The sequence below is a fragment of the Cinclus cinclus genome, chromosome 31 (genome assembly GCF_963662255.1).
Source record: "Cinclus cinclus chromosome 31, bCinCin1.1, whole genome shotgun sequence".
Classification (NCBI taxonomy): domain Eukaryota; kingdom Metazoa; phylum Chordata; class Aves; order Passeriformes; family Cinclidae; genus Cinclus; species Cinclus cinclus.
In genome coordinates, this window is record NC_085076.1 from 3,019,531 (window position 1) to 3,033,674 (window position 14,144).

The window sequence follows — 14,144 nt, forward strand, 5'->3', positions numbered from 1 at the left end:
AGCAAAGTTTAGTTAGGGCTTTTCTATGTCTCTAATTACAGCGTTGTTGTCTGGGAAAGGGGCTGCTGGAGGACAGGATGGGGCAGGGGGCTGCTCAGTATCCTCTGATGGCTGACACAGCTCCCCTCTGCTGGGGTCTCAGGCTGTCAGAGACCTGACTCATGTGTAAGAGAGAATTCACTTGCAGCTCTGCCTGTCCCAGCAACCCAAAATTCACTGTACAGGTGCCCACCCAGTTCCACCCCTGGCTGTGGGAAGAGAACCAGCCCCAGACCAGGCTGTGTTCTCCCTTCCCTTCCCCAAAGAGCTGCCCAGGATCCCCAGGGCCAGGACCCCTCCTCCCTGCAGGGCTTTGCTCTATCCCACATCAACAGGACTGAGTTGTGATGCCAAGATAATTCCCAGGGATTTAGGAGCTCATTTCATTTGATCGGGCTTGTTAATTCCCAATCAAATGCTGATTAGAGGCCAGGGAGCAGAGCTGGAAACACACTTGCAGGTTCATTGGTGTGGCCCTGGAGGGAAACAAAAGCTCCAGTGGAGGCTCAGGCTTTAACTGCACCCTGTGGGATTGGGAAAGGGAAAGTGGGAATCATCTAGCAGACAGTTTTGGCCAAAGTGGGGGATTTAATAGGATTCAACATATACAGACAACAGAGCAAAGGGCTCCTGTGCCACAGCTGCACCCCCACAGCTGCTCCCCCAGCATGGGGCAGCATCGTTGGGTTCCTCATGAGACTCATCCTGTGTGTCCTGGTAATGAGCCAGGACCTGCAGGGAATCAAGGGCTTTCCCAGGCTCCCCTCAGGTGACAATCCCAGTCCTGGTGCTGTTTGTGAGGGCACAGTGAGGAGCTGTAGTGGGGGCACATCCTCTCTGTTGGGCTAGTGCCAGCTCCAGCATTCGCTGCCATTCTGGGTGTGAAGGGGAAACTCCAGTTGCAGGGCAGGAACATCCTGCTCTGCTCTGGGAAAGCTCTGAACATGCAAAAAAAAAAAAAAACAAAAAACTCATTCCTTCAGGATTCACCGTCGGCTGCTGGACCTTGGTGGGACTTGGGAGCTGTCAGTGTTTCGACCGCGGAATCCCGTGGCTGTGACCTCCTCCAGGAAGCTGCAGGAAAGGTTCAGGTCAGTGGAACGAGGGCCAGAGATTTGCTCATGGCACCCTGACACTTGTCCAAGAGGTATGTAAGGCCAGAGGGGTTGTGACTGTCCCCAGCACAGGCCTCAGGCCCACTGGCATCACACAGCCATGGCTGGGAGCAGCTCCCAAAGCCAGGAATGCTCCCAGCCAGAAGGGTGCTGCCAAGGATGGTTCCTCTGGCAATGAGACACCACGGCCATTCCCAGGCTGACTCATCCCTCAATGTGCTGATCAGGTGATCTCAATTCTTTAAGCAGTGCTTAAAAAACCACCAAAAACTGTAAAGAAATACAAACCAAGAGATGCCATAAATCCTAAGAAATGGGATTCCCCTAAACTGGGGCTTGAGCAGCTCTTCCTGCCCAGGTTGTGAATCTTGAGGGGTTTGAAAAACAGTAAAACCCTAAAGTCTCCTGCAAAACCATGCAGCAATACCCAGCTCTGAGTCCCACTGGACACAGCTGGGAGGGGGGCACAGCCCGGGCAGCGCCCACTGGGACAGGCTCTGGCACCTGGCTTTGTGTTCCAGCCTGAGCTCTCCCTACTCCAGGTTATTTTAGGCACTAGAACCAGGCAGAACTGAGATCTGGCAGGGAATGACTGGTGTTTTTAGGGTCTCCTGGTTTTGTGCTGTCTGGAGCAGGTTGTGCCTGTGACAAGTGACACCTCAGGGTCCCTTGGCATGTCCTCTCTGAGCACATTCCCAGTCTGGAGTGACTGGAGGCAAAAGCCAAAACACTCCCATCTGCCCTCCAGGGATGAGCTGCAGCATAGCACAAGTCTCCCCTGCTGAGGCTGCTGTTCCCAGGACCCTGCAGATCCTGCAGGAGCAGGTGAGGACACAGCACAGGCACACCTCCACAGCTGCCCCAGCCAGCCAGGGCCTGGAGATGGAATTCCCAGGAGAAATGAGCCCTGCACAGTAAGGAGGGTCCCCAGAAGGATCTGGTGCCACCACTGCGGCTGTAACTGGGTAACTGGGTCAGGCCCCACATCCTGGGATTAGTCCCAGCAGGTTCATGCTCAACCTGCCCAGGATGAGTCAGCCCCAGCACCAGATGTTCCTGGCAACCCTTTTTATCCAATTATTGATCCTTTGTAACCCTTTCTCCTCCAAACCCTGTGGAATTACTCTGAAATCCCTAGGAGCAGAGCGAATTCTCCATCCTTTGGGCCACCCCTCTGGGCCCACAGATGTTGGTCCCAGTTCCAGCAGGGAGTAAGAACAATGGAACCAGGATTAGGTGCTTACACGGCTGCTCGATGCATTAACACCCAAATCCCCTTGCTTCTGGTGACATATCTGCCCTAATCCTACGGGAATCAGCAAGGCCATGGATTACAGGAGGGGTTGAGACACACTAAAACCTGGCTTTCCTCATATCAGACACCTCACGGATGTGCTGAGATATCCCTGATCCTAGGGCACTATGCTGGAAATGTGGATAACAGGACAGGAGACAGCTTTGTTGCCCTTCCATCCCCAGGGAAACCTTATCCAAGTGGAAATGGATCATTTGGGACAGGGCTGTTTCTTTGCTGTCCTCCCCAGGCAAGACCCAGCCACATCCATCCCCTCCAAAGCACCAGCCTTTTATTTTCCTTCCCCCCCACACACTTCATTCTTTGAAATGCAAATTTGGATACAGAATCCCAGTTTTTCTGTAAATAATTCAGGGACTGCACAGCAGCAGAGCCCAAACCAGCCCGGGTGGCTCCTAGCAGCACCAATCCAAGTGGAGCCAATGATGGAGCTGCAGATCCTGAGCTTCAGCAGCAGCTCAGGATTTTCCCACCATCCCACACTGAACATTGGGAATGTGGAGAGAATTCCTGCTCTCCTGCCTGGCCAGCAGCAAGCTGTGCTGATGGGAAGCAATTCCCACTGTGGCCTCAATTCTCTCCTGTGCCCAAAGTCAGTAATTTGGGTTCAGGAAAAATTATTAGTATTTATAAACCAGACATTTCCCACTGGGAATTCCATATTGCCAGGGATCTTTGCCCAACTTCAGCAAAGCAGCTGCAGGTTCATTCAGTGCTGAATTCCCACGTGCTGCTCTGGCTTCCTAGTGTTATGAACTAGAAAAACTCTACGGAAAACTCTACTTGCCTGCCCTTGAACTCAGAGAAATGAAAGTTAAACCTCCAGCTCAGGGATCTGTCCCTGAACCACCATGAGCAGAGCTGGGTCTGGAGCACTGACGCCCGTTTCCATGTGGGGATTCCACAGGCATCCTAAATTCCTGCTGTGCCAGCAGTTTTACAGGCAGGATCTGCAGAGAGGTGGATTTTACCTCCTGGTGTTGTGGATGGTGGTCCCACCCAGGACGATGCGGACGCCGGGGTTGGAGCGGTTCAGGTTGAACACAGCCAGAGCCTCCTCGTAGGTGGCCCCCCCAATGAGGAACACGATGATGTCCTGAGGCCTGGGATAAAGGCACAAATCATGGAATGGTTAAGGTTGAAGGGACCTAAAAGCTCATCTCATTCATAGTAGGGACACCTTCCACCAGACTATGTGGATCCAAGCCCTGTCCAACCTGGCCTTGGGCAGTTTCTGGAATGGAGCAGCCATAAATCCTGAGTTGGGATCAGACAAAGCCAAGGATAAATCCTGCACCTTGGAGGCAGTGATCCATGATCAGAAGGACACCTCCTCCAGACCCTCCCTCATCTCTGTGACGTGCCAGGCTTGGAGCTGAAAACAACCCATTGAATCCCCCAAAACCTCTCCTCTCCTGAACTTCCACTCACAGCCCCGAGCAGCCTCCAGCAGCAGCACCCCAATCCCTGTAGATCCACACACCCGTGTTTAATGCATGATCTGCTGGGGCTGGGAAATCAGGATCAATTCTGGAGTCAGGCAAGGACACAGCGCTGCCTTGGAGCTCGCAGGCTCGGGGCAGCTCGTGCTTGTGACTGATCAGGATTTGTGCCTTAGTTGTCCTGAGGGGACATTTCCCAGCCAGCAGGGAAATGTGGGATGGTAGAGAGAAGCGAAACAAGACGAAGTGGGGAGAGGAGGGAAGCACCTTCCTCCATCCCAACACAAACTCAGCTGTGCTGTGCCTGTCCTGCTTTCAAGTGAGCTGTTCCTTCCCTCTCCTGTAACCACAATCCCAATCCCTTGGAAGAACCAACACCAGGGACTTCTTTCTTGGATCGCTGCATGGACAGAACAACCTAGAGCAAAGCTGCTCCTGCCTGGCTGGGACACAGGCACAGAGGGAGCATGTTGGCCACTAGATTTCCATGGATCCCCACATCACTTCCTCCCCATTCAAGGGGATGAGGAAAAGCAGGGAAAACTCATGTAAAAGGTGGTGAGTGCAGTCCTTTCCCAACATGGCCTGTATTGCAACTAACCACCCAAAGCCTACGTCTCTTCAGAGTCTGGGTTGAGTCTGCGTGACCCTCTCCAGCAGGATCCCATTCCCACTGGGAACAGCACTGGCCACGCAGGAGAGCTGCAGTTGGACTATTTTTGGCAGTCCCCAAACACCAGAAGGCACAGCCATCACAGAGTCAGCTCTGAGGAGCAAGGGCTTCATCCTTCACCTGAGCCTCCCAATGGGAATGGCACATCCAAGCCAGCAAGGCAAGCCAGGATGAGACATATCCCAGCCCTGGGAGCCTGCTCCAGGGAACGTTCTTGGGGATATGAGACCGCCAAATCCAAGAGATTTCTGTGCCAAGCCCCAGTTCTGTCCATCGTCAGTCCAACCTCGCTGTGGGGACAGCAGCAGGGACACCAGGGATGTCCCAGGGCCAGGGGCAGCTGGTGTGTCCCAGTGCAGGCTCTGCCCCAAAGGCCCCACATACCTGTCCCGGAGTGTGTTGGGGCCCAGGTAGGGATACTGGCTGTCCTTGAGCTTTCCCTTGATGAGCTGGTCCAGGGTTTCCTGGAGCAGGGGCTGGTGTTGGGTGTACACGTTCTCAATGCCCTGCAGCCAGAGAGAAGCTCTTTAGGAAGTGGCCCAGCAGGGAAGGAGGATCAGCAGAGGCACAGCAGGATTCAGTACCCCTGGATTTGGGACTGAGAAGCTCTCCAGCAGCTCACTCCCACTGTTCTCAGTGGAATCAGGCCCTGAAGCCACTGCCCACTGTGAAACTCCAGTCCTGAGCCAGCAGCCCACAGCATTCTTGCCAGCCCCGCTCCTTCTCTGGGCTGCAGCTTTGGTTGAGTCAGTCCCCGTTTCCCACGGCAGCTTGGTACCTTCAGGCCTTTGAGGAACTGCTTGGTGATGGCCACAGCATCCTTGGGGCTGAACAGGTCACTGCCTCGGACCCGCTTCCCTCCGTACTCCACCACGGCAGACACCAGCTGTGCAGGGAGAGGGCAGGAGCCCTGTCAGCCTGGCAACTCCTTCCAGGCTGTGGTGAGGAGTCACTGCAGACACCTCATGGAGGTCTGGAATGGGGACAAGGAGCCACGGAGGTGATCCCAATGGAACTGCACATGGAGGTGAGGGGGCAGAGCAGCAGCACCCCCGCACCCCCCAGCCCACCCTGACCCTCTTGCTTGAGGATAGGCTTCATCTCCATCGCCTGCAGCAGCGCCATCAGCTCCTCCACACGAGGTGACATCATCCCGCTCCTCCACCTCCTCCCCAGCTGCTCCTGGCACTGCCACCTGTTCCCTCCCTGCCAGCTCCTCTCCATCCCCAGCCCCTCGCTGAAGCCACTGCCTGTGCTGTAGAAGCTGGGGAAAGTGGGGGAGGAAAAGACAAGAGGAAGTGTACTGCCACACTCCCCTCCCAGTGGGCTCCTGCCATCCCTTCTTTATTGAATCCTTCATAATATCACAGAATCACAGACTAGTCAGGAGTAGAGGGGACCTTTGGAGTCCAACCCCCCAACATCACTGATTTAGGAAATAAAAATCGAGTCACTTAATTAAAACACCTTTTAAAGTCACACTCGCAGGTCCCACCCGAGCTCAGAGCAACAACACAGCCTTGGGCTGACCCGGAGCAGGCAGGTTTCACCCTAAAGAGCAGCAATTCCCCCCCATCCTGTGGGACCTCGGGGCTGCCCCACCCCGGGGTTACCTCCCGGTACCTTCCCCTGCTCCTGCCCCACCCCGGGGTTACCTCCCGGTACCTTCCCCTGCTCCTGCCCCACCCCGGGGTTACCCTCTCGGTACCTTCCCCTGCTCCTGCCCCACCCCGGGGTTACCTCTCGGTACCTTCCCCTGCTCCTGCCCCACCCCGGGGTTACCTTTCGGTACCTGTCGGTGCCGCCCCGGCCCCGCAGCTCCTCCAGCAGTGCCGGGAGGCCGCTGCTGCCGTGGCGCTCGTAGCGCAGCGCGTAGAGCATCACCAACCGTGCCGCGTCCAGCTCCGACAGCCGCGGGCTCTGCAGCAGCCGCCGCACGCTCTGCGGGACACACACGGCACCTCAGGAACGCGGGGCCACCCCGGACTGCTGCAGCGCCCGCAGCCTCGCTGCCTTCACTGGCACTTTCAGATAACTCCGAGCTCTTGCCTGGGTCTTGCCGGCTTGAGCAGAGGCACCCCACAGGTTCCGCCACTAAACCGGCCCCAAAAAAACCCCTCAGGCAATGCCCCCAGCTCCATTTCCTTTTTGGAAGGTGCAAGGCAGAGGCATCAAAGTCTCAGCAAACATTTGGACTTTTGGAAGGAATTAAAGCATGGGAAGAGAGATCCTAGCTACAGGGAAGAACAGGGATCTGTTATCATTCCTGATCTACTGCTGGATTAACCACCCTGGCCCTGGTGTTTGTTGGCATCTATTTGACTGATGTTGACTAGTGACAAAAACACAGCATAAAAACCTGTCTGTGAGGAGGATCAAGAGGAATTTCACCATTCAGGGTCAGGAATCCACCTGTGAGGGGTGGGCCAGAGCCCCAGGGAGGTTCCTGTGCTGGCAGTGCCAGGACCAGCAGGAAGCAGAGAACAGAACAGCCATTGTCCATGGGAGGAGCTGGGATTCCAACACTCCATTCAGCTCCCAGGGCTCATGTACTGTGTCAGGGTTAATGAGAGCCCAGGGGAGGAAGAACCCAAATGTCCCAGACTGGGGGGCTCAAAGCCACCAGAGATCCAACAGTCTCTGAAGTGACATCAGGGCAGAACAATTCCACCCTTATTCCAGGCTCTGGCTGCTGCTTCTTGTCCTGTGGCCTTGCCCCTCTTGCTGCCATTGGGAGCCACAGCAGGCACAGCCCAGGGCAGAGTGGCTGCAGGGACAAAGATCCCACTTAGAGGATTTTCCATTCCCTTTCAGGCTGCTGCATATCTCCCAATGGCCTCGGTTGCTGTTGAAATACAACAGGGCTCTTCAGATACAGGGTTGGAAAGAAACTGAGGAAACTGAGGCAGCATTTCTGCTCTAGAACTGCAGAAACTCTGTGTAGAGCAAGACCCCAGGAATACAAAGGTGACCCCAGCAACACCGTGGCACAGCTCTGTGCTATGCATATTCCATCAAAAAACATGGCTCATGGCACAGGGAGGGAACAGACTGGGAATATTTGACTTTTAAAGCGCAACAACCTGAGCTGAAGACAGTGATACAGCACGAGGACCTCAGAGGCTGCTTCCAGCAAACACATTTCTGGCTGCATTCCCAGTTCCATACTCAGCCATGTAAATCCTGCCAGACACCAGCTATGGAATCCCATCCCGACACTCGCTGCTCCATAAGGAAGCACCAGCCCAGAGGATGGGAGCACATTCCACCTCTGGGGACAGTCCAGTGTTACCCCCTTGGTCCCGACCTGGAGTTTGGAGTCACAGAGGTGGGGAAAACATCTCAAACCTGCTGGATAAGCTTTTCCTCATTTCCCAGTCCCTCTGCTTCCCCAGTGCCATGCAAGGGTCTGTTACGTGTTGGGAATCCCCCTCCGCTACCAAAAATCAAGGAATCATTTCTCAGAAGTGAGTGGCTGTTCCACCCTGCTCTGAGCCAGCCCCATCCAAAAACTGCTGCTGAACACCAGCCTGAATCCATCACCACTGACTCTGCCAGACCCTGCTCTGGTCACGGCACAAAGGGCCCACGTTCAGCTGTCTCAGAGTCTCTCTCCAGCTTTTCCAGGCCTCTCTGCCAAGGAAATCTTGGATCTAAGAGACTTTCCAGTGGTTTTGCTTTAAAAAATAGGTAAAGATAATTCCATGGCTTCCAGCTCTTCTCCTGCCCAACAAACACATCAGCTCCTGCACGGCATCTGAGGTTGTTTTATCCTTGTGCCTGCCAGAAGCCAACTGGCTGAATATAATGAAAGAATGTTGGATTGTGGGATGTAAGAACAGGATTTGCAAAGATGCTTCTCAAGCCAGTTATTAACGATGACTCATTCCCATCTGAGCTGAGCACCAAGGAGCAATTCCACATCCAGTGTCCCTCCCCACAGGGTATCTGCACACAGAGCTCCCACTGCCTCCCAGCATCCAATCCCCACTCCCAAGAGAGTGACAGGACAAACCCCCCCTATCCAGAGCCAGCATGAGTACCTGGAGGGCACTGGAATGGTCACTCTGGCAGGCCAGCTCCTGCTCCACCTCTGACACCTCCAGCAGGTTCCGCTCTGCCACGAGCCGGGACAGCTCCCCCACCACTGTCACATGCTTGGACACTGTGCCTGACATCTTCTTGAACTGAGGGTAGTTCTCCACAAAGGCCTGTGATGGGAAACTGAGGCAGGGGGTGCTTCCAGGGAAAAGCAGGAGACAGAAGATGGGTACAGCCAGCCATAAACTCTACAAATTCCCAGCAATCCAAGCCCTGCGCAGGTGCGCAGAGGATCAGACACCTTGATCCCAGGAGCCCACAGGATTTCTCTCATTACCAGGAGATCTCTGGGAGGAATGTACTTTTTATTTACTCCTAATATTAAAGGATGGGACAAAGCTGGGATGGACTTTGTCTGTACCTTCATATCTGCGATGGACTCCAGCTTCTGCTGCTCCTTTGGCTTCCTCCTCTGGAAATCCTCCATCAGGTTCTTGATGTTGGTGCCAATCTCAGCGAAGTTCAGGTACATGTTCTGTGTGGAACATGACAGGAAGCAGAAGGAAACTAACTTGAGAGTCTTGACCAAGGCACAGCCTTAGCAGCTGGGAGAAAGTGGCTCCATCCCCCAAAACCTGCAGCAGGGTTTGAAATCAAATTACAAACAGCGCACATTATCTCACACCAGATGTCACCAGTGCTGCACACTGACTGTCACGAACGGCACATCCCCACCCTGAGGCTCAAAGTCATTGGGAAGCTCCTTTCCTGGGGCAAACCCTCAGATTTGGGGTGAATGCCCCCAGGACACCTACGTTGGCATAGAACTCATCGTTCTCAGCTGACAGGACGACCTCCCGCAGGTCCTTGCTGATCCCCGGCACCCGGGACAGGTCGATGCGGTTGTTGTTGATCCCCAGCAGCTCGTGGACCATGGCCTGGTACGTCCACTGCCAGGGGACAGAGGAAGGCAAAGGGATGACCTTGGTGAGACACAGCACTGGGAAATCAATGGACTTCAGCTGAACCCAGTCAGAGCTGCTCCTGCTACCCCAGGACACGGCAGAGTCAGGGAGTGTGTCCCTCAAACCAGCCAGGACATTCCAATGAAAATATGAATGAAACGAAAATGAAAAACATTAATGAAAAACATCACTGATAACTAATCAGATGGGGAGATGGTGCAGAGGGAAACCACTCCCCTCCAGGGCCATTCCAGAATCATGGGTTGGAAGGGACATTAAACCCATCCTGTTCATGGCAGGGACACCTCCCACCAGATCAGGAATTCCTGCAAGTACCTTCAAAAGAGACCAAAGAGGGATGGGGATTAACATTCCTGTTCCAACACCTCTTTTGGTCACCAAACCCCCCCAACTTTCTGCCCAGACAGGGAGAGATCCCACAGTTCCACTGCAGAATTCCCTATGTGCTCCACTGGCAGGAGCATTTCTGCACATCAGAAGTTTCTATTTTTATCCTGAGAAGTCTAATAATAACCCAGAGAGAACGGTGGCAGCTGATCAGAGCCCTGCCATGCCAAACACTCCATTTACATCCCTGGGAATCTCTTTGGGATAGGAAATACTGAAACAGCAGATAATGCCCGATGCTGAGCACAGTCCTAAACACCATAAACCAGGTGTGAGCTGGGCTGTGACAGCCACACCCCTCTGTGCCAGATGTCACCTCTAGCTCCTGCAAAACCAGTGTTACAGCAGTTCTGGGGCTGCTGATCCCAAGCATGTGCAGCTCCTGATCCCCAGGTTCTGAGGGAACCCCACAGAAATGAAGGGAGACCAACAGATCCTGCCAGGATCTGCAGCACAGCATGGAACAAATAAATCCAACAGCTCCCAGCAAATCCAGCAGCCATTGATAACAGAGGGGGACTCGGCAGGGCAAGGTCACTCAACAGCTGTGTGCTGCCCACAGCCCGACAAACAACCCTTGGGAAAGGCCCTGCAAAGCACTGGGGCTCCAGAAGCCACACAGAAGTGCTGGTGGCCCTGTTTTCCAGGGTGCTGGGTCCATCTGCCACTAAAGCCAGCACAAACAACCCCCACTCAGGTCTGGAAAACCTAGTCAAGGGACAAAAGAGGGATATTGCAGGGACTGGAGGTGGGAAGCAACACTTTTCTCTCCTAAATCCAGCCTGTGACCTGCCAGGGGTGGAACTCCAGCTGCTGCAGGACTCCCAGCCTGGCACACCTGGGATGTGACTCATAGCCTGTGACTTACCTGGTTCAGGAGCGGAGTGATGGCATCGTCAGAGCGGTCCAGGATGAGGAGCAGGGGAGGGACCTCAGTGCGCCGGAAATCAAACAGCTCGTACTCCTTCGTGATCACTTGCTGTGGAGAAACAGGAAAAATCCCACTTGGACACCTGGAAAAGGCTCCCTCTCTGTGTGGACTTAGGCACAGAGGGAAGGGAGGGTGAGACCCCAACTGTGCTGCTGAAGGCCCCAGGGAACTTGGACACTGCTCCCAGGAATGTACTCCAGCTGCTGCTCTGGGAGCAGAGCAGGACACAACCTGCCCGGTGCTGGGCCTCGAAAGAAATGATGGAATTTACTGAAATTTATCCTCCAGTGGACGCACATGTAAAAAATTAACCAAGACTGAATGAATCCCAAAGGGATGTGCAGTGGGTTCCTCTCACCTTCACACACTCGGCCAAGCGTTTTGCTGGCTCTGAGGAGAGCTGGTACCGGATCATGGGGCACTTCTTCAGGGACAGGAGCAGAGCAGTGAGCCCCTGGGTTGTCCTGGTGAGCTGAGCCGGGTCCCAGCTGCGGCCCTGGAAGGAAAGGCTGCACCTCACATGGGTGCACTGGTCCCACACTTTCCCACATCCCTGCTTCTAAGTCCTGAAGTCTCACAGGAAAGCACAGCTGCACTGGAGCAGCAGGTACCCAAGGTCTGAACCCCAGCTCCCTGGTGTTCTTCTGCTTGCCAAGGCCCATTCCCCTCGCGTGGCCCCTCCGGCAGCCCCCCGGGGTCGCGGTTTACGAGGCTGTGCCCTGACAGGACAACTCGCCGTGTTCCTACCCGACAGCAGCCCAGCAGGTTCAGGGAGAAGACGTGTGGGTTCACCGCAATGTAGTCACCGTAGAACTCCTGGGGAAGGGAGCAGGACAGTCCTATGTCTCTAACCCTGACCCCAGCCCGAGCCATGTGCCAGCACCGGCCACCCAGCCCCACCACCACCTGGACACACTGGATTGCACCATCCTTCCTTCCTCCACCATCCTTCCTTCCTCCACCATCCTTCCTTCCTCCACCCCAAACCACACTGACGGCTCCCTTGCTTGGTACTGTGCATTGCTCCAGTGCCCAGCTCTTCAGCAGCAGCACAAACGCAGAACCATGGAATTAATGATTTTGGAAAAGCCCTTTGAGACCGTCGAGTCCAACTGTCTCTCCAGCACTACCAAGGCCACCACTAACCCATGTCCCCAAGTGCCACATCCACATGGATTTGAACTTGGCAGCACCTTGTGAGACACCAAGAATAACAGCAGCTGTGAGAGCACGGGGCACAGAGAAATGGGACCTTTTCTGTCTTTTACCTCTCCATCCCACGTTTGCGTCCATCCCTCCTCCCACCCAGGCCTGTCATGAACCTGTTGGGAACAACAGCCCTCCTGCTCCCAGTGTCTGGCAGTCTGGACCTTCCCTTCGCTTTTGGGTTTGGATCTACCTAAAAACTTCTATCCAAACTTCACCTGGACTTCAGCCACGACCTCCTGCTCATCAGCCTCAGCCAAGGCCTTCACATCGCTCTTGCTGATGACATTGCTGAAATCTGGGAGGAAACACAGAAGGGACACTGGGGCTCCATGCAGACCCTGTGGGACAACTAGTCCGATCCCCTCTGGAGCAGGAGCAGATCCCACAGAGGCCCTCTAACCCTGTACCTGCAGGTGTTGGAATCCTGAGTCACCTCCCAGGGATGCTCCCAACTCATTCCCTGCCCATCTCCCAGCGCCTGGTCCCACTGCATCCTGCAGAGCCACAATGACATCTAGAGGCCACTTCACCCAGTTCCTGGGATCCTACTGACTAATTCCCGGCCTGAAGGACTAGACTTCAACCCCAAACCAGCTCGTGTCATTTTGCCTCATTCCCAAACTCATGGAACATTCTGTGGCATGAACAGGATGCATGGGAAGCCCCTGCCTGACACACCCAGCACAGGAAGGAGCTGTGTGATCCACACTGAGGTGTAGGGCCTATCCCATCCACACTAGGATGCGGAACCAGTTCCAGATTTATGGACCTCCAGGACCCCTGGACTCTCCATACTCACAGATGAAGTAGACACTGTACTTGGGCCTTCGCAGCTCTTGCACCAGGAGCTCCACATTCTCCTGCATGGAAACAGCACCAGGGAGAGCAGAGTTCAGGAAAACGGAATCATGGAATCATTAAGGTTGGAAAAGCCTCTGAAATGTTGGTGTCCAGCCATCCCCCCAGCACTGCCAAGGCTACCACAGACTCCTGTCCCCCACTGCCACATCCACACGGATTTGAACAATTCCAGGCAAGGTGGCTCCACCACTGCCCTGTGCCAGGGCTGAACAACCCTTTCCATTAATGAATTATCCGGAATATCCAACCTAAATCTCCCCAGCACGATTTGAGGCCGTTTCCTCCTCCTCTGGTCCGTACCTTGGTGGGCCGCAGGAAGCAGATGGCCTTGAGGTGCTTCATGGGCTCCCTGTTGGGCGAGTCGAGGCGCTCGAAGAGATAAACCTCGCGCTGCAGGATCTCGGACTGGGTGTACACCACGCTCACGGCACCGGTCTGAGGGCGGCAGGGCGGCAGCGCCCGTCACGGCGGCCCTTGGCCCAGCTCCCGGCCCCGCCGCCCTCCGCCTTCCCAGCCCCGCCGCTCACCGTCTCCCGGTCCATCAGCAGCACCTTCATACCCGGGCCGCTGTCCTCGATCATCTTGGACACGTACTGCCGGACCGCCAACACCGCGTTCATCTTGGCGGAGATGCTCCTCTACCGGGCCGGCCCTGACCCGCCCCGGCCCCGGTGCCTGCTGGGAGCTGTAGTCCGGCAGCGGGAGCGGCAGCAGCCCCGGTGCCTGCTGGGAGCTGTAGTCCGGCAGCGGGAGCGGCAGCAGCCCCGGTGCCTGCTGGGAGCTGTAGTCCGGCAGCGGGAGCGGCCGCAGTCCCGGCCCGTCCTTCCCCTCCCGGGGGACCCGAGCTGTGGAAATGGCTCGGGGAGGGCGGAGCAGTTTGAGACTGAGCCCAACCAGACTCACCCCAGACACCCTTAAACCCACCCAAACCTACCGTGGAACGCCGCAAACCCGCCCCAACCCACGCTAAATCCACCCTAAAACAAACCAAATCCATCGCAGCCCACCCCAAAGACACAGAAACCCTCTCCAAGGACACCCAAACCCACTCCAAACCGTCCCAAACGTCCCAAGCCCCCGGGAAAGCTCGGCACGCCCGAGGGTCCCCAAGCACAGAGGACGTGACTCGGTTTCACCGGGTGGAA

General features: G+C 55.4%; 1 protein-coding gene across 2 annotated transcripts; it reads right to left on the reverse strand.

Annotated features, from left to right (window-relative positions):
* Positions 1-504: 504 nt before the first annotated feature.
* Positions 505-13,662, reverse strand: VPS45 (vacuolar protein sorting 45 homolog). Of its 2 annotated transcripts, XM_062511274.1 has the most exons (16): positions 13,527-13,662; positions 13,300-13,434; positions 12,938-12,998; positions 12,354-12,433; positions 11,677-11,745; positions 11,288-11,425; positions 10,867-10,977; positions 9,441-9,575; positions 9,047-9,160; positions 8,628-8,795; positions 6,367-6,525; positions 5,363-5,470; positions 4,969-5,090; positions 3,441-3,572; positions 1,030-1,113; positions 505-914 (listed from the first exon to the last, which is right to left on the reverse strand). In XM_062511274.1, the coding sequence occupies exons 1-16, from the start codon at positions 13,617-13,619 to the stop codon at positions 782-784; spliced, it is 1,842 nt and encodes a 613-aa protein (XP_062367258.1). In that variant the 5' UTR covers positions 13,620-13,662; the 3' UTR covers positions 505-781. The 2 variants fall into 2 exon arrangements, with proteins under 2 accessions (XP_062367258.1, XP_062367259.1); XM_062511275.1 differs by having other exon boundaries at positions 782-1,113.
* Between the last annotated feature and the right edge of the window lie 482 nt (positions 13,663-14,144).

Excerpts from the sequence above, each read along its gene's own strand:
- VPS45 (XM_062511274.1), bottom strand. The coding sequence starts at position 13,619 with ATGAACGCGGTGTTGGCGGTCCGGCAGTACGTGTCCAAGATGATCGAG. Across the intron at positions 9,576-10,866 it reads TCACTCCGCTCCTGAACCAG|TGGACGTACCAGGCCATGGT; the intron begins GTAAGTCACAGG and ends GTCCCCTGGCAG. Across the intron at positions 3,573-4,968 it reads CCCAACACACTCCGGGACAG|GCCTCAGGACATCATCGTGT; the intron begins GTATGTGGGGCC and ends CCTTTATCCCAG.